The sequence below is a fragment of the Populus trichocarpa genome, chromosome 7 (genome assembly GCF_000002775.5).
Source record: "Populus trichocarpa isolate Nisqually-1 chromosome 7, P.trichocarpa_v4.1, whole genome shotgun sequence".
Taxonomy (NCBI): Eukaryota; Viridiplantae; Streptophyta; class Magnoliopsida; order Malpighiales; family Salicaceae; genus Populus; species Populus trichocarpa.
The window spans coordinates 660,263-684,764 of record NC_037291.2 but is presented as its reverse complement, the minus strand read 5'-3'; the positions used below and the strand labels follow the sequence as shown (position 1 = coordinate 684,764).

At 33.2% G+C, this 24,502-nt stretch overlaps 3 protein-coding genes across 4 annotated transcripts; 2 read left to right on the top strand and 1 right to left on the bottom strand.

Moving 5' to 3' along the window:
• Positions 1 to 3,454: 3,454 nt before the first annotated feature.
• Positions 3,455 to 5,117, top strand: LOC7465547 (uncharacterized). Its single transcript, XM_002310286.4, has one exon. It carries the CDS (start codon positions 3,876 to 3,878, stop codon positions 4,920 to 4,922), a length of 1,047 nt encoding a protein of 348 aa, XP_002310322.4. The 5' UTR covers positions 3,455 to 3,875; the 3' UTR covers positions 4,923 to 5,117.
• Positions 5,118 to 8,048: 2,931 nt separating this feature from the next.
• LOC7465548 (cytochrome c oxidase subunit 6a, mitochondrial) lies at positions 8,049 to 11,142 on the top strand. The gene is made up of 4 exons (XM_002310287.4): positions 8,049 to 8,256; positions 8,347 to 8,453; positions 8,554 to 8,596; positions 10,886 to 11,142. Exons 1-4 carry the CDS (start codon positions 8,142 to 8,144, stop codon positions 10,924 to 10,926), a joined length of 306 nt encoding a protein of 101 aa, XP_002310323.3. The 5' UTR covers positions 8,049 to 8,141; the 3' UTR covers positions 10,927 to 11,142.
• Positions 11,143 to 12,169: 1,027 nt separating this feature from the next.
• On the bottom strand, positions 12,170 to 15,777 carry LOC18101243 (uncharacterized). 2 transcript variants are annotated; one of them, XM_006380756.3, is made up of 2 exons: positions 15,482 to 15,777; positions 12,170 to 14,826 (listed from the first exon to the last, which is right to left on the bottom strand). In XM_006380756.3, exon 2 carries the CDS (start codon positions 14,777 to 14,779, stop codon positions 12,362 to 12,364), a length of 2,418 nt encoding a protein of 805 aa, XP_006380818.1. In that variant the 5' UTR covers positions 14,780 to 14,826; positions 15,482 to 15,777; the 3' UTR covers positions 12,170 to 12,361. The 2 variants fall into 2 exon arrangements, with proteins under 2 accessions (XP_006380818.1, XP_006380819.1); XM_006380757.3 differs by having other exon boundaries at positions 12,170 to 14,823.
• Between the last annotated feature and the right edge of the window lie 8,725 nt (positions 15,778 to 24,502).

Below are 24,502 nucleotides of genomic sequence, written 5' to 3'. Positions count from 1 at the left end.
ATTAAATGTGATTAAACATTGCTTGGCATGCTAACTTCTCTTCTCTCCTTTTCTTATCTATTTTCAAGTAAAAATAATTTTAATTTTAAAATACATTAAAATAATATTTTTTATTTTTTAAAATTTATTTTTAATATTTTTAGACTAAAATAATCTAAAAATATATAAAAAAATTAAATTTTCTTAAAATTACTCTGAAATAAAAAAAAAAAAAACAAAACGACTCTAAAAAATAATATATCACAACATCGCACTGTACTAGTGTAAAACCGTGAAGGAACTAACAATATTAAATGTGATTAAACATTGCTTGGCATGCTAACTTCTCTTCTCTCGTTTCCTTTTCTACCCAGTTGGCCTACAAGAGAATTTCTATTTGGTTGGGCCATTAATGGGATTAACAAGCTGTCTAGCTACCCAGTTTAGCACCTGTTTTACCCCGCAGTCGTGACCGAACAACAACTATCCCGTCTAGGGCAAGCCATAGCTCTGATAGTCCATGCCCAGCAGCTATCCGGTCAAGCAATTCAGATAATTATTCTAAATCAACATCAATCTTAGTTTTTTATGCTCCGTCCACCGCACATGGCCCCTTGAAACCTTTGTCCGAATCAATAGGAAGTAATTTGTTTTTTTTTATTAATGTATATGTTTGGACCAGCTTGTATGTATTTTAATTAATTTTATAAATTTTAAAATTAATAACTATATAAAACTTCAATAACTCTCAATAACTCTCGGATTTATATAACTTAAACGGGGTGAATTCTAAAAGTAATTCTAATAATTCTTTATTCTTAGGTCATGATGTTGTCCTTTTGTCTATCTCGACTTGAGCCATGTCATTTGGTCAAGATTAGTCACATAACCCGCGCGATGCCGCGGGTTAATTTTTTATATAAAAAATACAAAAAAAAAACTAAGATCTAAAAGTGTTAGGTCTTTCTGTAAAGCTATATCCAAGAATCTTGGGTTTGGTTATAATGTCTGACCTAAAAGTAATATTTATAATAATAATAATAATAATATTAAACTTGCATGACCCAGTAGGTTTAGGTCTCGCTCTAATACCAGACCTAATAGCCTTGGATGTGGATCTGGTTGCAAAGTCATGTCATAAAAGTATGATAATTAAATAAATTAATTAAAAAGGAAAAAACCAATAGAAAGAAAAAAACTAATGAAGAAAAAGAAAAAAAATCTGAATTAACTGGGTTAACCCGTCAAACCTTGGATTCGCGTCGTGAAAGTTTGATAACTAAATAGAAAAAAAAATTGACGGGTTAACCCAAAATTAACCGGGCTAACCCGTCAAACCAGGTTACCTGTCAAACCCGGGATCCGTGTCATGAAAGTCTGATAACTAAATAGAAAAAAATTAAACATTAACAACCTAAACTAAACGAAAAAAATTAATTAAAAATAATAAAAAACAAAAAAAAAACAAAAGACATAAGCCTGTTACTAATGAGGAAAAAGAAAAAAAATCTGAATCAACTGAGTTAACCTGTCAAATCAGGTTAACCTGTCAAACCTGAGATTCGCGTCATGAAAGTTTAATAACTAAATAGAAAAAAAAATCGACGGGTGAAACGAAAAAAATTGATTAAAAAGGAAAAAAACAAAAAAAAATTCAGGTTAACTCGTCAAACCAGAGATCCGTGTAATAAAAATATGATAACTAAATAAAAAAAAATTCATATTAACAAACTAAATTAAACAAAAAAATTCATTAAAGAAAAAAAACACAGAAAAAAAACCCATAGATGAAAAAACAAAAACAAAAAAGAAAAAGTCAAGTGTTTCACTGTGCACTGTATGCACAGTGATACATTACATGTAAAAAACATAAGAAACAAAAGAAAAAAAAAAAAAACTGCTACTACAGGGAAAAACCCACGCGTTTTAAAGTTTTTTAATAATTTTGCACTAATGACAACTTGCACGTTCAAGCTCTGGATTAGGATATTGCATCACGGGAAGCCATTTGACAGTATCAGACGCGAAACCACAAGCAAAATGAAGTCACCCAATTGTCGTCATTCCTCACAGCCTAATCAGATTCTAAGACCAGATTTCCATGCCATATGGCGAGTGCATGCTAGAACTCTCGGCGCAATATATTCCACGACGCTAGAAACCTTACAATATTCATAGAGATCGATTGATGGTTAATGTGGTCCTATTCTAGCATGATTTCAGGATATTACGATGTGTTTGCTTCCCAATTAAATAGATTGGACGAGTCGGAGCCGAGGCACGATACAGATTTTTAATACACTATAAATTTAAATTAAACAAGGCAGAGGCTAGCTGCAGGGATCCAAGGTCGTGATTAATTATGTGTTTTTATTAAATGACAAGATATATTTTATAGATAGTTTGTACATCAATCAATATATATATTATTATTTTTAATGGTTTTAATTAAAAATGTATTTTCTATGATTTTTTTTTAAATAATAAATTCTTATAATTGTTAGTGCTGAGATTTAAATTCAAAATTAAAAAAAGAGCATGGCCCATTAACTACTCGATCAACCTTTTCAGTCAATTGTTATATATCTTAATTGTTATATGATGGGATAATAGACTCACGTGTCTATATTTAAATTTTTGTTATGTAAAGCTGGATCTCATTAATACAACTGCTCTGTAGACTAACGAGGTGTTTGATATAATTTTTGTTTTTATATTTTAAAAAAAATATTTTTGATTTGAAAAAATAATAAAATTGATATTTTTTTAGTGTTTTGTAAATATTTTAATGTGCTGATATTAAAAGAACTGAAAAAAATTATTTTAAAGTACTTTTAAGTAAAAAACTATTTTGAAAGATACACCACACACACACTGTATATATACCCTTAATTAATTAATTAAAAACTAAAGGAAAAACAAAATTGTTCTTCCTCAATTTCATTTTAATAAAATCTTTAACAAAAAACCTTTTTCTTGGCGATAATTCTTGGTTTTTATTTGTTATTCATCTTTCCCATCTCTAACATGAACAAAATATAATTTTTTTCAGCCATATATCCATTTTGTATTTGTTGAAATTATCCAACTCCATGACAACAGTTAATTTATTTTTTCTTATAGTAAATCAAATTACGGAGTAAGGCAATTTGAAGTAAAAAAAATAATTTCTTCATGTTTAGTATTAGTAATAATGTAGTAATAAATAATGCATGTTGCACTATAAAATTGATAACCAACCTAATTATAACAAGAGATAACATAAATTAATTTGAATCCTTGATATGCATCCGATCATGCTTAAAATCCAATTATTAATTTGGAATACAATAATAAAGTTGAGGTAAAAGAAATAAAACGAAAAAAAGTCAAGCAATTATTATTTTTAAATTTCTATCATATATTAAATTATATTAATTTAATTTAAACTCTCTAACGAGTATGGCGGTGATATTTCAGTCACCTTCAATTTTTTTCCTGCTCAAGGCAACCCGACCCCTCCCAAGGCAACTTCATTCTGGCCGTTGGCAGTCATGAGGTGTTACGTTAGCTTTTCTCCTTCTCCTTCTCCTTCTCCTTCTCCTTCTCCTCGTATACTAATCCAAGTCAAACTCGTGTCTCTCTCATACCCATACGGATCTTAACTCCTTGGAGACTTCTTCGCATCCTGGCTACCTCCACAAACCATACACTCTCCTCCTCCTCCTCCTCCAAACTCGCTCTTCCTCGTAACAGATTAAACCACAATAATATATGATCCGTCCTGCACAAACACAAACCCTGATTTCTTACTATTATCTTCAATATTTTGTTACTTCTTCTCATCTCATCCCTCTCTATATATATTTCAATATAGTCTTCTTCTTCATCATTCATTTCTATATATATACGTATATATGGCAGCAACAAAACAGAACACAGTACTAGTATGTTTCTCCTTTGCTGCCTATGCCAAGACCTTATTAGACCACCTCAAATCACTCAACATCCCAATCCTCCCTGGCCTCACAGACTCTGAATTCACCTCTATCGAATCCACCTTCCACTTCACTTTCCCACCTGACCTTCGGTCCATTCTCCAAGAAGGACTCCCCATTGGACCTCACTTCCCTAACTGGCGTTCCTCCTCTTTACAACAACTCCAAATCCTCTTAAACCTTCCTTCCTTGAACCTCTGTAAGAATATCTCTCTAAACAACTTCTGGGTTGATTCTTGGGGTCGTAGACCTCAAGATACTAACAAAGCCCTAGATTTTGCAAAACAGTTCTTGGATAAAGCACCAGTTCTTGTGCCCATTTATAGAAACTGTTATATTCCTTCTTCCCCTAACGTGTCCGGTAACCCCGTCTTTCACGTTGATGATGAACAAGTGTGTGTTTTGAGCTTTGATGTTACTAGGTTTTTTCAACAAGTTGATTTCTTGCAAGTGGGGTTTCCTATACGTTCGTCAAGAAACGAAAATGTATCCATGAATGTGCCTGCGTGGGCAGCGACAGAGGCCCGGAAGATAGAATTTTGGACGGAGGTGGCGGAGAGAGGGAGGAGAGTGGTGGCGCGTGGAGATACTCCTCGGTGGTGGAAAGATGTTGGTGGGGGTTCAGATCATTTTGAGTTAAGGGAATGTTTGGAAGAGGTGTTTTGGAGGTTGAGGGATGGAGGGTGGAGAGAAGAGGAGGTGAGAGAGATGATGAACGGCTGCGATCAAGGGATCAGAGAGAATGGTGGTGGTTGTGGGACCACAAAGTTTGATAAAGAGGATGTGTTCTGGCACGGTAGGATGTGGTCAATTGTGTTGTTGCGTGCGGGACGGAGCATGGAAGATGTTGTGCACTTGCTTGATCTTGAAGAATTACAACTTCCAAACAGCTGTTCCAGAGAGGATGATGATCATAAAAAAAACAGTATCAAGCAGTTAATGAAGCTGAGGTCTCTTGAAGTTTGATCATGATTTCGAGGGTCCCACGTTCCTGAGATGCCTGCAATTTTGATAATTTGTTTTCTATATTTTTAGCTCAGAGTTTCAAGTCCTCCATGTAATTATTAGTTGCTAATACATTCTTGATAGTAAAATTATTATTTTTTGTATCAAACTTTACTTTAAAGTTGTATAGATGTAAAAATATTTTGATTGGTTTTTTTTTTTGGATAAAACATAAATTTTATAATTAAACATGAAAATATTATTTTTAGATTAAAATATTATTTTTTTTTGTCGTGAATGAAATTATCATCATTTTTCATATTATTATAATCATTTTCAAGATAATATAATTTTTAGGCATCCAAATTTAGCTATAATTATAAAGAAAATATAAATAATATGATCTTTGTTTTTTATTTGTATCACAATTCTTAAAATTAAAATCTATTTATATTTTATATAAAATACAATAAAAATTAATCTCTTATATTCATTATGATAGTTAAGGTTTTCTTCTTCTTCTCCACACATCGATAATTACTCAGTGATTATGTTTTCTGTCGGTGTAGTAGAATTTTAAACTCTAAACTAGTATTAAGTGAATTTTAAAAAATAAATTTTAAAAAATTAAAAATATTATTTCAAAAAAAATTAAAAAGTAACCACTAATATAATATCAAATGCTATCTTAATATATATTAAATGATAATTAATTGAAAATGTATTAAAATAATATTTTTTAAAAAATATTTTTAATATTAATATATTAAAATTATTATAAAATCTTCAAAAAAAACAACCTTTTAATATCTTTTCATATAAAAATCAAAGTGAAATGCAAGTTCAACCAATCTCTCTAGAAGGTGGCACCAAGTAAGATATTTACAATGCCACGTCACCAAGTGAGATATTTACAATGCACGTCTTTAATAGATTGTTGTTGCTAGCTATTGTTGATGAAAAGTCAAGAGGAGGCATCGGTAATATTTGTTTTTTTTTTGGTTTGAAGTTGTATTTTAAAAATATATTTGATTTGAAAAATATTAAATTAATTTTTTAAGTGTTTTAAAATGAGTTTAATATACCGATAAAAAATATAAAAAAATTATTTTAATATATTTTAAAATAAAAAACAATTTTAAAAATACTTTGCATTACAATACCAAACACATGGTAATTTGAGTAATCGATAAGACAGAGTATGATTAATATAATTACAATATGGTCTCCAATCATAGCAATACTTCGTCCAAGATTAGAATATTTTATTTGACAACAATTTCAATCCTGAATGACAATATTGTCATCTTTCAGCTCAAGGAAATAAAAATGCCGACCAAATGTGTGAGCCCCGGATCAAGTTCGAGTGCAATTTTTCTTCATGATCCATCCTTTTCGTCGGAGGTTATTATTGGTAATTGGAGTGCTTGAATCAATTGTCCAAAATTAAGATCACGAGAGATTAGTGTAGAGATCCAATCTTTCAAAAAGTGCTGCAAAAATGTCAACAAACAAGACTTTCCTGCGAACATCACCATCCATATGGTCTAAAATATATTACTTCCAAGAAGATCAAATTATTGGCATCTTGACTTGTTCTTTCAAAGCCTGCGTTGTGCCCTGCGTTTGAGTTTGGAGATTGGACTTGTGGGAACGCAGATAAAAGGCCTGACGACACTGTTATTTCTCAATTTTTCTCAGGGCTAGTTTGTGGCCAAGAATGTGGTTTTGTGGCTCATGTGATGGATGGACAAGAACTGCAGGGGGAAAAGGAGAGTAATATGCCGCTCCATCACGGATCCTAGACCTTTATATAAAAAACATGAGAAATATACTATATATTTTTGTGGATATAGATTTATTTTAATGTGGATTACATTATAGATATATAGTATTTTGCACCGTAAATAATACTGTAAAATCATGAGAGCATTCTCTTTGCTATTTTTTTTAGTTAAATAGTATTGTTAGGGCATTGTTTTTTTTATTTTTTATGTCAAAAGTTGTTGGGTTTGTCTATCAAATCAAACTCAAATCGCTTTCAACAGGTGTTGGGTCTGACTTGACAGCCAAACTCACCGCTATTGGGTCTGGCTCGCAGCTAGACCCAAGGCTACTGGGTCCGACTTTCAGCTAGACCTAAATATGTTCAATTTTATTTTTTTGTCTCTTTAGATTTTTTTTCTTTTCTTTTATGTAATTATTTTTTATACGGTAAAGAAGAAATAAATTGATGAGACTTTTTTTATATTGTACAAAAGTTAGGTGATGATAATTTTTTTTTTCATTTGAGGTTGGGTTGGTTGAATTTTTTTCTCCTAATAAAGTTGGGTTGCTGCTAGACCCAAGACATTTAATATATTCTCTATACTCTTCATATTTTTTTTTTACTTTTAAATTTTTTTGTTATTGACCCGTTGCGGAGTGCGAACTAATATGCTAGTTTAATTTATAACTTGTTTAAGCTTTTTACAAATAATAAAATTTGTTACAAGTCAAAACTTAATCAAAACACCATAATAGAAAATATCCAATTTTTATCTATTAAAAATTTTATTAAAAATTTCACTTATCAAAATGAAATTGCAATATTTTATATAAAATATATAAAGCCCTATTAATATAGAATAAGAAAATTAAAAAACAATTCCCTTTAAATAAAAAACCTAGAAAAATATAACATAAAAATAAAAATAAAAACAATACAATTTCTAAACTAAAAAAATAATTAATATTTTTTTTCTTTCAAAAATCTCCTAAATGCCATCTCTTTTATAAAAATTATCATTGAGGTCGCTTTGCCCCATCATTGTTGCTTACAGTCTCTTATTTTTGGAGGAAATTATAAATTTGTCCTTCTAGGTTTGCAAAATAAATTTAAAAAGTCCCTTTAGTTTTAAAAACTAATTAATTAGTTCCTATAATCTTAAAATTATCTGTAACTTAATAATTTTCATCCATTTCATTTAAAAAAAAAGATAAAAAAAAGATAATATAAAAATATTGAAGAGAAAATAAAATATTTTCCAGTAAAGTAATATTAAATTAAACGTAATCAAAAGAGTATAATTAATTAATTTTTGAAACTAAAAAAAGTTATTTAATTCATTTTATAAAATTAAAGAAAATAATTCATAATTTACCTTGCCAAAGCCCTACCTGCTGATTATTAGAGAGAGCCAGCCAGCCAGGGGTAGGGTTGCTCAAAATTGAAAGCAAGAAAAAGAAAGAGAAGAAGAAATGGCGATTTCTATGATGCGATCTGCTCTACTTCGAAACTCTCTTCGCAGCGCCTCCAAACCCTCTGCTCCTACTAGACGAGGCTTTTCATCCTCTGCCCATCACGACGATGCTTGTGTGTATTGTTCTCTGTTTTTCATTCTATTTATCAGAATCAGGATCTTGATTTCGATTTTTTTTCTGGGTTTTTATGGATTTTAATTAGACGAGGCTGCGAAGTGGGAGAAGATAGCGTACTTGGGTGCTGCGACCTGCACTATTTTGGCCATTTATAACTTATCAAAGGGTCATCCTCACTACGAAACCCCTCCTGTGAGCTTTCCTTTTCTTTTGATTCATCTCTTCAATACATTTTTAGTCTGTCCATCTGATTGATTTATGCTTAAGATTTGTGTTTCAATTCGATGTGCAGGAGTACCCATATTTGCACATTCGCAACAAGGAGTTTCCATGGGGTATGTTTTTTTTTTGTTGGATCTCGAGTTTCCTTAACTGGGAAAATCTTTCTGGTTTGTTATTGAGCTTATATGGTTTATTTTGGCCAATTATATTGAAATTATCATAGTGGTTTGTTTTTGTGATTTTGCATTTTGTTGATTTTGCGTTTTCTGGTAGACTTGGATTTTGATCTGGGGATGTTTAGATGGTTTGAATCGAGGCTTTTAGCTTGTCCATAGAGAATGGTGGTTTCTGTGTAATTGTGCTCTTGCTATCAGAATTGGCTGGTGAATATATGATGCCCATATCAAATATTGCCCAAAGTTGCACGGTGTTTTTTTTTTGTTTTCTTGGTGTGTGTGGAGATTAATAGCCTGAGCCAGTTTCAATACTTCAAACCTGTTCTTGGTTCAGTTCATATGTTTCTTGAAGTCTTTGATGCTTAGTTTCTTCAGTATACATATTTTGTGGATGTCGGGGGCAGTTCCTTTTCATGCATTTCCAAAGGACACTCTTCACAAATTGTATTGAATAGTTGCAAATGTGTAATTCATCATTAACCTTTGCTCACCACTGCCGCCACTACCTCGACTATCCTTTCTATTTGTACACACACATACATGCATGTTCATACACAGACATGTACACATTTATATGTTGCAGTGGCACGAGAAACTTTTTGATATGGCACGATTAGCAATAAGTCTGTATGATTGGTTGAAAGCTATCAGATCTGGGGACGTTTTTATGTCATTTAATTTTTAAGGGAACCCATGCCTGCATTATGCCTAAACATTAAGAAATTTGCCACTGATCGCTATATGTGTTTGTAGTTCACACATTTAGTCCAGCCATTATGTGATATTCCTAGAGAATTGTCCATTTCTTAATCAACTTTAAATTGAAGATTTGAGCACTTGGTGCCATAGCCTTTTTCTTTATCCTGCTTATTGCAATACTTTTTTAGTATTTATGGAGGTTTATCTAAGTAAAGGTAGAGTGCATTTTTCAAACCAACAGGTGTTTGACCCAGTGGTACTGTCCTGATGGAGGGGGTAATAGATTGAGTTTTGTTTGTTAGTGTCTTTAAGTTTGGTTGGGTATGAAGGTAGGGGGTGTTAAGGGACTAATGGAGATTGTTTAAAGGGATTGGAGATGAATGTAAAAATGCTAGAGTTGCATTAGGAAGGTTTTTTAGGAGTCACACCTAGAAGATAGAAAAACCTAAGTTTCACACCAAGGGTTCATAAGAGTCAATACCTAAGGGAAGATTGGGCCACACAATGAAAAGCATAGTTGTTGAAATTTTACTAGTAAACTGATTCCTTTTCTGTATGGAACAATTACAAAACCTTTATGTAGAGTTTCTAGGACTCATCTTCCAATATAAGAAAATGCTAATAGTTCTATTTAGAATAGGAAAAACCTAATAAAGCTAATTACTTTAGAACTAATACTGAATAGAAAATAAAATCAATACTCGGATGATTTTTCAGATTTTCCAGAAAATCTAAAAATTACGGAAATACCCTTGTCTACTTTTGTTGTCTGCATCGTACGGTGCTTCTATTATTATAGGAAATGTTGCCGTAAGTATCCTGGTAGATATCACACAGGGTCCAACTTACTGCCCAGGCTTTGATCCTGCATCACCAAGGCTAAACTACATTGTGACCTGTGCCTGGTGCAATTCATTTTGTATATTGAAGGCTTTGATGGATAGTTTTTCAAATTTTCTGGTACTCATGCTGGTGTGGTTAGTATATGGTGTGCCTAATGATTCCATGCACTGAAAGTGCCTAATGTTTCCATGCACGGAAACTTTAATGGCATTTCCAGTGGATAGTTGGTTTGTAGAGGCAATTAACAAACCAGAAATGATAAAAATTATAAGATTATAGTTGCCAATATGTTTATGATATGATGCTAATAGTTTGTATTATATAACGACATGTAGTGTTGAGCTTGTAACAAAGAGCAAGTTAGGGTTGCACTTAGCAGTATGCAGATTGCAATTGTTTTGCTTTTGGATGCAATATCCTACAAGTTTAGTCTCAAGTTCAGCATAATGCAGATTCCAACGTGAAAATGCAGCAATCCATGGGCATTAGTTGGTTGGATTATTTAGTTTGTAATGTTGTATTATATTTGCCACAAACAAGGTTAGCCCATAACTGTGCCGAAGCAACGCACCCATCTTGTGCCAAATTCAGTGAAAGTGCTTTTTCAAGTGTAATATCTATCAGTATTCGTGATTGTTTGAATCTGATATGCCTTCGATCTTCTTCTTTTTTTGTGTCATGCAGGACCAAATGGACTCTTTGAGGTCAAGGAGGACCATCACTGAGACTTTTGTATTGGATGGAAGTATCCGAAAGTACTTTTGTTTATGACATTCCTACCATTTTCTCAGAAAGATCGAAGAGACAACCCTTGGATCTTTGAATTTGATGTTAGCACTTCAGTTTTATGGCTTTGCATGTTGGAATTTCTTTTCTGTCCCATTGTCTGTTACCTGTTAAGTGCTCTCAGCAAAATAAAATAAATGAATGATTTGAAATAATATCCTTCTATCTTTAATAATTTGCAATTTATATAGTTAATCTTTCCCAGTACGGAATGGATAGTGTTTTGGAGTACAGCTTTTGAACTTGAGTGTGAGCTGCACCTACAATGAATGCTGAATGTTTTAGAGTGAACAGGACATGTTTCTGTCATTTTAAAACAGGACATGTCTCTGCCATCTCTGTCTCTTCTACCATCTACCGCTATCTCTGTATTTTCTATCTTTAAGACAACAAAAAAGCTACCTTGCTGATTCACATAATCAAGCACGTGCTGAACGTTTTTCAGGTCTAGTGATCCGATTTAGAGGGCAGGAAATGGATAAGGATGAATGGTGGTGGTTTTTTCGTTCTTTCAATTTTTTAGATGACTAGTAAACTCTACAGAAGCATATAACTAGCTCTAAGCGACAGCGATGGGATATCCCTGAACGCCGCTAGTGGCTCACAAGGATGGGAGAAGGGGTTCTTGCATGTCTATAAGAGGTGGAACTTCACCATAATCTTACAAGTTTTTATCCGACCCCTAAACCAATGAGTCACCCTCGTAGGTTTATCATCAAAAGAGTATGAGCCAGCTTGGGATTTTGGTGGGGAGGCTTTTGACCCGACAACACCAGAAGAAAAAAGATGCTTGCCTAACTAAAGCATCATGCTAGGGGTGGGCATTATAAAAAAAACCTGAATTATCCATGAATTATCCAAGTTATCTGAATTGATTCGGATAATTGTTTTTAGAAATATATCAAAAAACAAGTAATTCAGAGAAGGTGATGGGTAAATAATCCGAACTACCCAAATTATTTGATCAACTAAAAGAAAAAAAATCCAAAGTAATTATCTGAAAGAACAATTTTTTTTATCCGAAAATATCCGAATGCTCATCTCGAAGTCATGAGGGAACTACAAGGAACACTTGCAACTAGGGAAAGTGTTGGCTCATATGGTGTCTGCACTTTTAACTTTGTTGAAGCACTAATCACAACAAACACAGGGATTCTGCTTTAACCTTATTGAAGCCTCTGATACAACAAATCTTCAATACTCTTGTCAACTTGTTCACGTCGAAAATCAACGTAAAATATTCTTTAGATAGTATAATTGCAATAAAGCACAACCTTGCACATTTCCTGATCATCAAGGGAGAAGGGGAAAAAAATCCAAAATCTTAATGACAAGAATAATGGTTCAAGTAAACACTGTAACCTAATAGAAACTTCACTCCGTAGCTGCATCTCCACCACTGGCTCCTTTGGTTCCAGAACCAGGCAAAGTTCCCAAGTCCGTTCGAGCCTCCTTTTCTTCTTGAGAAATGGAAGAATCAACAGAACCATTCTGCTTCACATCGATGCTGCTACTAGTGTTTGTGGATACATCTCCCTCTTCTCGAGACTTTGAAGAATCAGAAGATTCAACTTGCTCGTTTTGGTTTGCATCTGTGTTTTCATTGGCATTGCCATTGTAGTTTGAGTGGCTGTTCTGGTCAGCATTGCCATTGTTAGGATCAACCTGTTCTTTTTGGCTTGCATCAGTGTAGACATTTTCATTGTTGTTGTTGTTTGCATTGCTGGTAGCAGAACTCTGGTCAGCACCATCATTGTTACTACTGATTGATAACTTATCTTTCTCTTGAGAGCTCCAATTGTTACCTTGTTGCTCTTGGCCAGTATTAGCATCGTTATTTGTGTTTGAGGATGTGTCTTTCTGTTCAGAGTGCAGAGAATCACCATGTCCGGTTTGCCCAGCATCAGCACTTTCATTTGTGCTTGATGGTAGAACAATTTCCGTACTCCCTTCAACACTAGAACTACTGTTGGACTTGTCAATCTGAGCTGCATCACCATTTTGGCTTGTCAACAAAGGTGTAATGGAGTTGGTCTGTCCATTTGACGCAACAGATTCAGAATTGCTAGAGCCCATTGATTCTACATTTGTTGAATCTCCATTATTGGTTGTACTAGAATGTGTTGAGTTTGAATCTGATTGCTGGTTGCTAGCAACTGATTCAGGTTTCTCAGTTTGCTCTAGCACAACATTATTCATGGTTGACTCCTCTTCTTTTGATACTACGTTATCTGCAGTAACTGGAATGGAGTTAGAATCTTCATGCTGCTGTTCATTCACTGTTGCTACTGTGGAAGTATCATGGGAACCTTCCTCCGAGTCTTGCTTATTATTTTCATTAGTACCCTCTTCACTTGTTTTTGCATTTGTGGAATCATCATTTTCTCCCGAGTCAGATTCTTTCACCTTTGGAACTTCATTTTGATTGAAGTCAACCACTTCAGTGTTATTTGTTCTATTTTCAAACTCTAACTGATTCTTCTCTTTGTTTTCCACTGGCTCTCCCTCACCAGATTTCTTCAAATCACCGTGCTCCTCTTCAGGCGTATCATTCTGAATTTGATGGACTACTGCACTGGATGCATCATCCCCCTTGTAATGTTCCTCTCTTGCCTCCTCACTATGTGCATTATTTCCATCATTAACTTGATCCTCCATTGTAACTTTACTCTCTAACTCTTTTTCTTTATTTTCTTCCTCATTGCTTTGTTCCACAACCTCTTTATTTTCCTTCTGCTGACTCTCTTCCACCCTTTCCTTTTCTTCACTTGCATTTTCTTTATTCTCATTTGCAGTCTCTTCGCTCATTTCGTGCTCCTTGCTGTCTTCAGTCTCTCTGTGCTCACTTTCACTTTCTTTTCTCTCTTCATTCTCCTTGCTGTCTTCACTCTCTCTGTGTTCGCTTTCACTTTCTTTGCTCTCTTCATTCACCTTCCTCTCTTCACTTTCTCTGTGCTCGCTTTCACTTTCTTTGCTCTCTTCATTCTCCTTGCTGTCTTCACTCCCTCTGTGTTCGCTTTCACTTTCTTTGCTCTCTTCACTCTCCTTCCTCTCTCTCTCTCTGTGCTCGCTTTCACCTTCTTTGCCCTCTTCATTCTCCTTGCTTTCTTCAGTCTCTCTGTTTATGCTTTCACTTTCTTTGCTCTCTTCAATTTCAATCTCTTTTCCCTCTACATTCTCCTTATCCTCACCATCACTCCTTTTGCTCTCTTCAGTCTCCTTATCCTCACTATAATTCTCCCTGATCTCTCCCTTCTCTCTGTCATCATTAACATTATCCCTTGTACCCTCCCTCTCCATCCCTTCACTGACGTTCTCATTTCTCACTTCCCTTTCCTTCTCTCCATCTACAGAATCCTCTCTATGCTCAACTCCCTCTTCAGTCTTATCCTCTGCTTCCTTCTCCCCATCTATAGAATCTTCTCTACGCTCAGCTCCTTCTTCTGTCTTATCATGAAAATGATCATGAATCTCATCATCGCCACCCTCTGTTCCTGTGTTATCATCAGGTTTGCTTTCTTCTTCGCTCTTGCTCTCTTCCTCTTCCTCCTCCTTGTGCCTCTCATCTCCAATGAAATTTTCTTTAACTTCAGGCTGGAGGTCCTTTCTCCCTAATTTTACAACATCATTCTCTGTTTTCACACTTTTCTCATATGCTGCTTTCTTATCATGAGAGTGCTTGACTTGGTAAAGTAGCCAGCCACAAACACCGATCAGAAGACATATTTGCAGAGCATGCTTGACCTTAAAACCTTTTGATCTCTGGTTCCTACGAGGTGATAACCGGGACATGTTGAATACGCCTCAACCACAGCAAATACTTCTCCTTTTGAAATCTACTAAAAAGTTAAACTCATATCATTTCCATGCTCCTGCTAAGAGATATCAAACTAATCCAAAATGTATAATAAAACAAAAGGGGCTACAGAAAACGACCTCAGCTATCAAATTTATCAAGCCTAAAGAATTTCAATTACTGAAATGATTGGCAATTAACAAATTTAATTATCTGTGCCTCATTGTTACAAATTTTCATTACTGTCAGCACTACCAATTTGTCCAAATCAATCTGCTAACTACGAAATGCAAAACTGAGAATCCAAACTCAAATCCCATCAATACAAGACAAAAGCGACCCCAACATGCATGCCATTGTCATGAAACTGAAATTGTATCACTCTCCATGAAAATACAAGATCTGATCTACAGAGCTTCCGGCCGACACAAACGATCACTCGAATATAACAAAATAAAGAAACGGATCAAAGCTCTAGTGCACACATGATAGTGATCCCAGTGCATCAATTAATGAGAAAAGATCTATAACACTTCCATATCGGAAACATGAAGCAACCAAGTTCCCTTATAATAGAATCAATCCAAAACCAACCAAATCCATAAAAAAAAAAGTACAAAATGTAAAAGCAGAGCATTTTGATGATCTAAAAACAAACCCACTTTCATAAAAAGCGATGAAGGAAAAAGGAAACTTACCCGCAAAAACAAGGCCCTTAGATTCTGTAATGGCGATAAAAAGTGTAGTAGCCTTTTTTGCAACTACCCTTCAGGAGACTGGAGTAATTAAATGCGTTATGTATATGCAAGATTTGGATTGTTTTTTTTTTTTTGTTCTTGAGTTCGAATGCTTCAAAGACAAAAGTTTTACTGGATATGAGTTTCACTTGGATGATTGGATCTAAATCAAGGACAGGTAAGACTTGACAAGAGAGGGAGAGACAGAAACTTAGGGAACCACGTAAGAGTCTTCCTTAATCCTTGGTATCGTATAGCCTTGGATTTTACTTTTGAGTACATTTAACCTGCCCAGTTGGGCACCTTAATATTCTACCTTTTTTTACTTGACCACAAAATAATATTGATTTTGTTGATCTAACGCATCTATCTTTCACCACAAAGTAATATTTATCATATGGCATACTCAATAATAATACAAAATAAATTTTTTATTTACTGATAATCATGTAAATCCTAACTAAACTATACCACTTGGTCAATTTAACTTGTCAAAGACTCCCGTTCGAAGTAGGATTGGACCTTTTGGTCATTCATGTGAATTTAAAATCCTATAATTTATTGCTTTGCTTTGGTCAATGATGATTCCTGATCATTTGGGCAACTAATTTCTCGTTCCCTTGATCAATTTGTAATATTTAAACTTGATCGATTTCACTGTTCATAATCAATTTCAACTTCTTTATTTTGTTTAAACATGAGCAATTAATGTTCTCATTTGATTGTCATGTTAATGTTTATTTTTTTATATAAACAAATACCATGTATTCCTTTATTTCTTAAAAGAAAAAAAATATTCCCCCATCATATTTTAACTAAAATTAATCGATTGAATTGATCACCACTGACATGATAAGTGTCACTATTCATCCAAAAGTATCGACCATGTTCTTAAATGTGCTAACATGTCAATTAATTTATTGTTTTCAAAAAATTATGCATGCTCTGGCCTTAGACACAACATTTAGGTTTTTACTAAAACCATCTTCCTCCACAACCCCCCCCCCAAGTTCTTCTTAGAAATTAAAAAAAAAAAAGGATTAAGAACCTTAGACCTCCTTTATTTTTAAACACTAAAATGGCATCAACAATTTTTATTCCTTGAAATTCCACACTCATCTATCGCTTTCAAAACTATGCATATTGCTTACCTCATATCAATTGGTCCACAAATAGTTTTGCATAAGAAAACATGAATAAAGAATATATTGACCCATTTTACAAAAAAAAAAAAGTACCATAAGAAGAAGTTCTCCACTTTTCTCTGGATATTGAAAGAGAAAGAATTTCTTTACAAGACAATCATGTAAATCTTAATACAAAGAAGAAGTCAATTCTAACATCGCCAATCATCACTCTTGCAAGTTATATTAGATGACTAGGTGGGATGCAACAAAGCTTTAATGAATTATGGCCATGAAATGATCATACTTGTTAAACTTACCCATAACTAGAAAGATGACTTTCTTACCAACTGATTTAGGCAAAACCTCTATAAAATCAATGCTAATGTTATTGAATGGTGTTTGGAGAATAGGTAGAGGTTGGAATATTTTAGGGGTTAACACATTCTCTATTTTGTTTTTTTAACAAGTTGGACATTCCCAAACAATTTGCCTTTTATATGCTTATACTATTTTTTCCAATAGAAAATACTCTCCACCCCCTTTGCAGTTACTGTAATGCCATAATATCCTCCTATAACAGAGTTATGATGTATAACTATCAATTTAGCTTACAATATAAGATCACATCCCACCATTATTTCCCTTTTCCTATGTAAATGACTATTCATCCATTTATAGTGGAGGTGAGAATTAAGATCCTTGAGTAGTTCATGTATAATACTTTACATAGTAGCATCCTTCTCTCATTACCTTTTAACTTCATCCATAATATTAGTAGAGATAATTGATACCACCGTACATATATTTCTCCATTAAAGATTGTTCTTGCCCTTTCTATACTTAATTTTATAATAAAAATCTAGTAGTTTAGCTAGCCATAATTGTTAGGAAGGACAAGTTACCTTTTGATCAAGTAGATACTTAAGGCTGATATGGTTTATCCTAATCTTGAATTGTTTGCCTCAGAGGTGGTGCCTCTATTTCACCATAGCTTAAAGGATGACCAATATTTATCTTTCATAAATAGATGATGATTGTTGCCTTTGACCAGGCAACTTGATAATAAGAGTTATAGGATGCCCTTCTTGCATCAATATTGCTTCTATACCCATAACCGATGCATCACTCTCCACCACAAATATCTTATTCAAATCTAGTAGTACTATAACAAGTGGCTTGGTCATGACTTTATTAAGGAGTTTCAAGGCAGCTGTAGCCTCATCATCTCTTTCAAAAACATCTTTTTTTAGTAATTTGTTTAAGGGCTTATATATAGAACCATAACCCTTTATAAACTTTCTATAATACCCAACCCAATAAAGCCTTTTAACTGATTGATGTTGTTGGGAATAAACCAATCCATTATAGCTTGCATTTTTTATGGATTAATAGTCACCTATGTCTTCAAAATGATATAGCTAGCTTAAGTATTACATTGTGTCATTGCAGAAGACATATTTACTATTTTTAGTAACCAATTGATGAGAAATCAAGAGTTCAAACACAATCTATAAATGTCTTAAGTAGTCAATAAAAGTATGACTGTAGATTATGATGTCATCAAAGAACACAAGAATAAACTTTATGAGGCGCACACAAAACACTTCATTCATTAAGCTCTAAAATATGGTTAAAGGTTTGGTTAAGTCAAAAGGCATGATCAAAAACTCATAATGGTCATTATAAGTCCTAGATACAATATTGTATATGTCTCCATGACTCATTCTATTATGATAATAACCTGCCCTCGAGTTAGTCTTGGAGAAGATTATTACACCCACTAGTTCCTCTAACAACTCATTAATCAATGATATATGGAGTTTTCTTTTACTATAAGCTTGCTAAGTTCCTTGTAGTCTATATAAAGTCTTCATAAGTTAATTTTCTTTTTCATTAAGACTACCAGAGAAGTAAAAGAACGATGATTATGTTATATGACACCAGACTAGCATTTCAGAAAACACTATCTCCATAATATCCTTTTGTAATCCAAAATGCTTGTAAGGCATTGGGCTAATAAGTTGAGCTCCATTCTTTAGAGGTATAAAATTTTTATGAGGTCTTGGTGAAGGTAAGCCTTTAGGTTCCCTGAATATATCTTGATATGATTCCAACAATGACTTTAAAACAAGACTCCTTTCAACCTTAGGTGAGAGAGTAGCAACATTAAATGTATCTCATTGCTAGCTTTTTAAATTAGCCTTAGACTATCACTACCAGAAAATCAATAAATACAAACGGAAATATCGATGAAATATTTTTGTTGGTAAATTTTCAATGGAAATATTTCCTCGGTATATATCAAGGGAATTACAGTGGGAAAGAAATAATTAAGGTGAGATTTTTTCTTCTTCTTTTTTCGTGTTTTTTTTCACTATATTTGTTTTTTATTTTATTTTTAATTGTTTTTGTTCTTGATTGTATGAATATTGTTGTAGGATATTTTTTTTCATATGTAATCAATTTTTAGTTGATTTATTTATAGGATTTTTAAATTTTTAGCAATCACAACTTCATTTTTTTCATATGAATTTTTTTAGTTGAATTTATTTTTTCGTGTTATTTACTTGTTGTAAATTTGTTTGAGTTGATTTTCTTCTTCTTTTTTCCAAGTGTTTTGAGTATTATAGAGTGCTCATTTATATTAATTTAATTATTTTATAGTTTTGTAAAATGGATTTATTTAAAAATATTTTTAAATAATTACCGACGGAATTACATACGGTATTTTTCCGAGGGAAATACTGATGAAATGAAGCGGGTAATTTTTTTAAACGCCTTTTCCATCAGTAAATCCATCGATAATAAAAAATTTTATTATCGATGAAAGATTCACCGACGAAGCATTTTCGTCAGTGATTTCATTGGTAAATTAATTACTAACGGAATGATAGTACAAATACCAACGGAAAATTTCATCGGTAAATATAAAGTTTGTGGAGGTGTATACACACTGACCTCTGCTACTTAAGTTGGGTCGTCTAACAGACTATTGATTTACTCAAACATGATGGTTTGTACCTAATATGATTCTCTCCCCTATGTATCATTTCCTGATTATGCCACTCAAAAGACATCCAAAACTTTTTATAATTTGACATAATATTGCCGAACATGGCTAACCATTATATACCTAGCATCATATCATAATTATTGAAATCTATAATGAACACATCAACCACAAAACTAATCCCTTGTATTTTTTATTTGAGTTTCTGCACATAGTTATGCAAATCATTAGTTCCCTATTTATTGATTCCATTCTTAATGGCTTTATAACTGTGAGGTTACACTATAATTTATTGTCCATTTGAATGTTGATAAAATCATGAGTACTGCTAGAGCCCATCATAATTAAAAAAAAAAAATGGATGTTTATCTATCATTCTAGTAACCCTTAGAGTGTGGAAGCTAATGACTCATTATAAGGCATTAATTGAGATATATAGGGTAATTTTCTCATGAATGAATTCCTCTCTCTCAACCCCATCACCATCCTCCACTTCCTCATCTCTATCCTCCACTATACACAAAGAGTATAGTTTTTTATTTTTATATCTATGGCCTGGTACAAATTTATCATTGCACCAAAAACACAATCTCTTGGCCTTTTTTTCACCTAGCACTTTATTCCTTACATATTTGGTAAGTTTCATGGTTGGTTTGTAATGAAGTTTTGGTAGGAGTAGGTAAGAAGTTATTTTAGAAGGTCTTTGGTTGTTCATGGTTAATGAAGATGGAACTTTGTAAGGTGTTTAATTGTTGATGGTTTTAGGTTGGATTGTTTGGTTGGTGGTTTATGAAGGGAGTTTAAAATGATTCTGGTAGGATCTTTTGTAAGTTAAGGTGTTTTCTTTTAGGCATGCCAATTTGTAAGCTTGTTTTAAAGTTTTAGGTTCAAACATTTTCATAAGATTTTTTATTTCTACCTTTAAACCTCCTGTGAAAAACATTAAAGTTTGCTTCTTATTAATTTTTGTCTTGTTCCATGTATATCAAAGTCTTTAATATAAGTCTCTAGATCCTTTATTTACTTGAGATCTTTAAGTTTTTCTAGTGGATCTTTCTGCCCAAATCTGAAATATATTGCTTCCACATATTCACCCCAAATCACCACTTGGCTACCTTTACTTCTTATGAAGTCTCGGTGCTAGTAAGGGATCATTCCATCAAAATAATGTGAGTCTAGCTTAGCTTCCTAGAATCAATAACTTTTTTTATATCAAAATATTAGGTGCACATGTATAACTATTTGTGTACTTCCTCACCATTAAAATTAAAAAAGTTTTATTTAGGTTTATGTAACTTGTAAGGGTAGTAGCTTCCTTCACAGGTCCAACATCATTTTACAGCATATTCCACTGAATTAGAGGTTTGGTGGTAATGGTAATGGTTTCATCAGAGTATAGTTGTAGCTTCCGTAGAATAAAGCTTTGTTGGTAGGATTGTCAAAGAATCATCTCAACCCAAAAGTTTAACATGTTAGGTGAGGTCCCATGATATGATTTATATTATTCTCTAGCACACCCCTTCAAGTGAAAGCTATTTGGGCTTGGAACTTGCACAGACCCACATTACCTTGTGCTTAATTTTTATCAAATAAATAGGGGATGATGAGATTCGAACTCGTGACCGCTTGGTCATTAAGGCTCTGATACTATGTCAAAGAACCATCTTAATTCAAAAGTTTAAGTTGTTAGGTGACGTCCCATGATATAATTTATATTATTCTCTAACAAGAATAACCATTGATAAGCTCCCCAAGCTCCTCACACTTGGTTTCATGGGTGGATTTAGTATTTTCTTATTGCTGACCATACACCTCTAATATTTTCATAACTTGTTCATACTTCTGTGATTGTTCCTTCTTGCAGGTCCAAAGAATTCTTCCATTTTTTAAAGATTTTAGGATCAAGTGTCAGGAGTCATAGCAAGCATCCAAAAATTAATGACTCTGATATCACTTGAAGGAAGTAAGATTTCAAGGGAGCGTCTCTAAAGGTCAATATGGCATTCAACGGAGCAAATAATGCAAGGTATGAGAATGTGTTAATGGTAGAGAGAGAGAGATCATTTTTACTCATTCTTTGGCAATTAAGTTACAGGTTATATAATAGGATATTCCTTGTACAAGACAAGACTCTCTTACAAAGCTACGTGTGACATTTTATTTACTAAGTGAGACGTTGCATATGGACTAAGTGAAACGCTACGTATAATGATCAACAGCTATATACCAATGGTCATATTTATTCAAAAGATCTAACCTAACTCTCTGCTCTTCACTGGTTTGCTTCGCCTCCTCCAGCAATTAATCTCATTGACAAAACACTGCTAAAGTATTACTTTATCAATATACCCAGATTGATTAATCATCTCAGCATAAGATCTTACAACATTATGATTTATTGAGCAAGGATCTTTTTTCCAATATGACTGTAAATGTATCCCAGCTAGGTCTTCTACTTTTTCTAGAGTTTATAAAAAGATAGTACACAGCATTCTTTTCAGAAGAGTGCTCAAGTTAAGAGAGGAAATTGTGCAAACCAAGAAGCTTGGAAACGACGTTGGAGCTTTTTTGATACTCAGAAAGATTGATAAGGACCAGCTAGAAGATAAGCTACTGGAGAAACATCCCCTCTTAGTTTCTGAGCAGGCATCCAGTCCCCAAGCTACCTGGCTTGCCTGTAGAAGAACCATCGAACATCCCATTTAGGTGAGACATCGGTGGGAGATATCCATGCTGCAACTGGCCAAATACTAATTTGGCATTGGACCGTTGTTGAATTTTTATAAAACTATTATAGTCGTTGAAAAGAAAGGCTATCAAAGACATGCTTTTGATGTATCTTAAGTAGACATACGCATGATTGAAAAATGAAATATTAGATGAAAAGCACATGAATGACAAGAAGAAAGCAAAAAAAAGTCCAAAGCCTCCAAAGGGCTGCCAAATACATGCTTCTCAAATATAAATCTATATGGACAGTACAAATAAAACGGAGATTTGAGATGAAAGCCGCAGTAATGGCCATTTAACAAGTGAAAACTACAAACTAGAATCTATTTTCAAGTTCGTGTTTAGTATTGGTAATTAAGTTGGAAGGATTGACGAAAAAATATCCAAGGCATCCTAGCCATCGCGAAGAAAAGCCATCAAAATGGTTTTTTTTTTTTTTTTTGGTCAAGAGTGGTAATAGTCGAATCAAACAGAGAACAACATTTTCTCAAACGTGATAGTGAAGGGATAAATTGACAAAATTAATAGTATATATAGAACTCGATGTTTCACAATCCCAATAGTTTAGAGGTCAAAAGTTGTCATTAAGCCGTTTTAGATGCATAAAAGTTAACATGATGATACTTTTACCACTAAAAAAAAGTCCAAATTGTAAGATACCATCTGAGCTTAAGCGAAGAAACAAATATCTCGCCGAACTAAAAAAAAATATTTTTCATCTTTTGAATTTGCCTCTTTTGATAGGGTTCTATTAAAAATATTGACAAAAAAACCTATAGAATCTTTCTAATTCCTCTCTCTTTCTCTAATATATATATAGGAAAGAAGTATTTAAATCTCTTCTGTAATTACTTGAACATCATCAACAACTATTTAATCGATTCAATCTAAATAAAAAAATTAAACTGAAAATTAATCTTTGAAATGTAAATTCATACATAGAATCCTCATTCAAAACACAAATTAACCAAGAAAGAAGATGGGTTTTTTATGGCTTTTTAGAATTGAAAATCTTTCAAATTGGGGTTTTTAGAGATAAATCTAATTGGGATTTTTAATTTTATGTTTCTTTTAGGGCTTCATGGAACTTTCTTTAATTTTTCTCCTTTATATATATATATATAGCTTACAAGCTTAGATTCAGGTGTTAGAAGAGAAAAGAAAAAAGAAGATGAATATGAGTTAGTTTTTCTTCTGTATTATGAGTTGCTAAGAAAGAAAAGGGGAATTAAGAGAATTTTTATGGGCTTTTCCATCAATTTTTTCTTAATTTTATTGCTTGGAAAATCATAAAATTTAGAATGCTTATTTTATTTAGAAAGATATTTGTTAACAACAACAACAATAATTATTATTATTATTTGTGCTGCTTACTTGATGAAAATAAGTGAGGTGGTTACTGTGTTCACATCAGTATAATGGCACAGAAGTGATTGACCAGCCAGCTACAGCCTTGGTAATATATTAACGAATATTTGATCATCTTGCTAATCCATGAGGTGATGAGCATGTAGGGTGCCTATGCTTAATTATGTCTCTCTAGATGAAGATTAAACAAGATGCATGTTTCCCTAGCTATGACAAATACTTTTAAATTAAGCTCCATAAATTGCAAAATGGCCCCCCCCCCCACCCCCAATTTCTTCCATGTATTGTAGATAAGGTCGTTGAATTATTTCTTCTTCTTTTTTTTTCAATTTGGTACACAGAGACATGAAAGGGGAGGAAAACCAAACGAATTAGGTCGATACAATCTCTTCGACTGTGTGCGTCTACATCCATGCATTTAGCACTGCTCAGTGGCCGATGCTGACATGATACCGGATGTTGAATTTACATGGATACTTTTTAATCATCCAAGTTTTGGTTTCTCCTAATGTTATGGCATTGTGGTGCTATAAAAATTCGGTTCAGGCGGTGTGTTATGATTTGCGTTTTGTTTTAACTACATATTTAAAATTGTTTATTTAGTTAATATGAATTTAATTTATTGAAAAATCTCTGTTGAAACTTTAGTTAAAAAAATTACAATTTATAGTTTATTTTAAATCTTTTTTTTTCAAACTGTAATAGTAGAAATTATGGCCATTCCCAACTCAAACTTACCAGATGCTG

What these genes read in the sequence shown, in the direction of transcription:
- LOC7465548 (XM_002310287.4), top strand. Translation starts at nt 8,142, where the DNA reads ATGGCGATTTCTATGATGCGATCTGCTCTACTTCGAAACTCTCTTCGC. An exon ending in CTCACTACGAAACCCCTCCT is followed by an intron (nt 8,454 to 8,553) that starts GTGAGCTTTCCT and finishes TTCGATGTGCAG; the next exon opens with GAGTACCCATATTTGCACAT. An exon ending in CAACAAGGAGTTTCCATGGG is followed by an intron (nt 8,597 to 10,885) that starts GTATGTTTTTTT and finishes TGTGTCATGCAG; the next exon opens with GACCAAATGGACTCTTTGAG.
- LOC18101243 (XM_006380756.3), bottom strand. Translation starts at nt 14,779, where the DNA reads ATGTCCCGGTTATCACCTCGTAGGAACCAGAGATCAAAAGGTTTTAAG.
- LOC7465547 (XM_002310286.4), top strand. Translation starts at nt 3,876, where the DNA reads ATGGCAGCAACAAAACAGAACACAGTACTAGTATGTTTCTCCTTTGCT.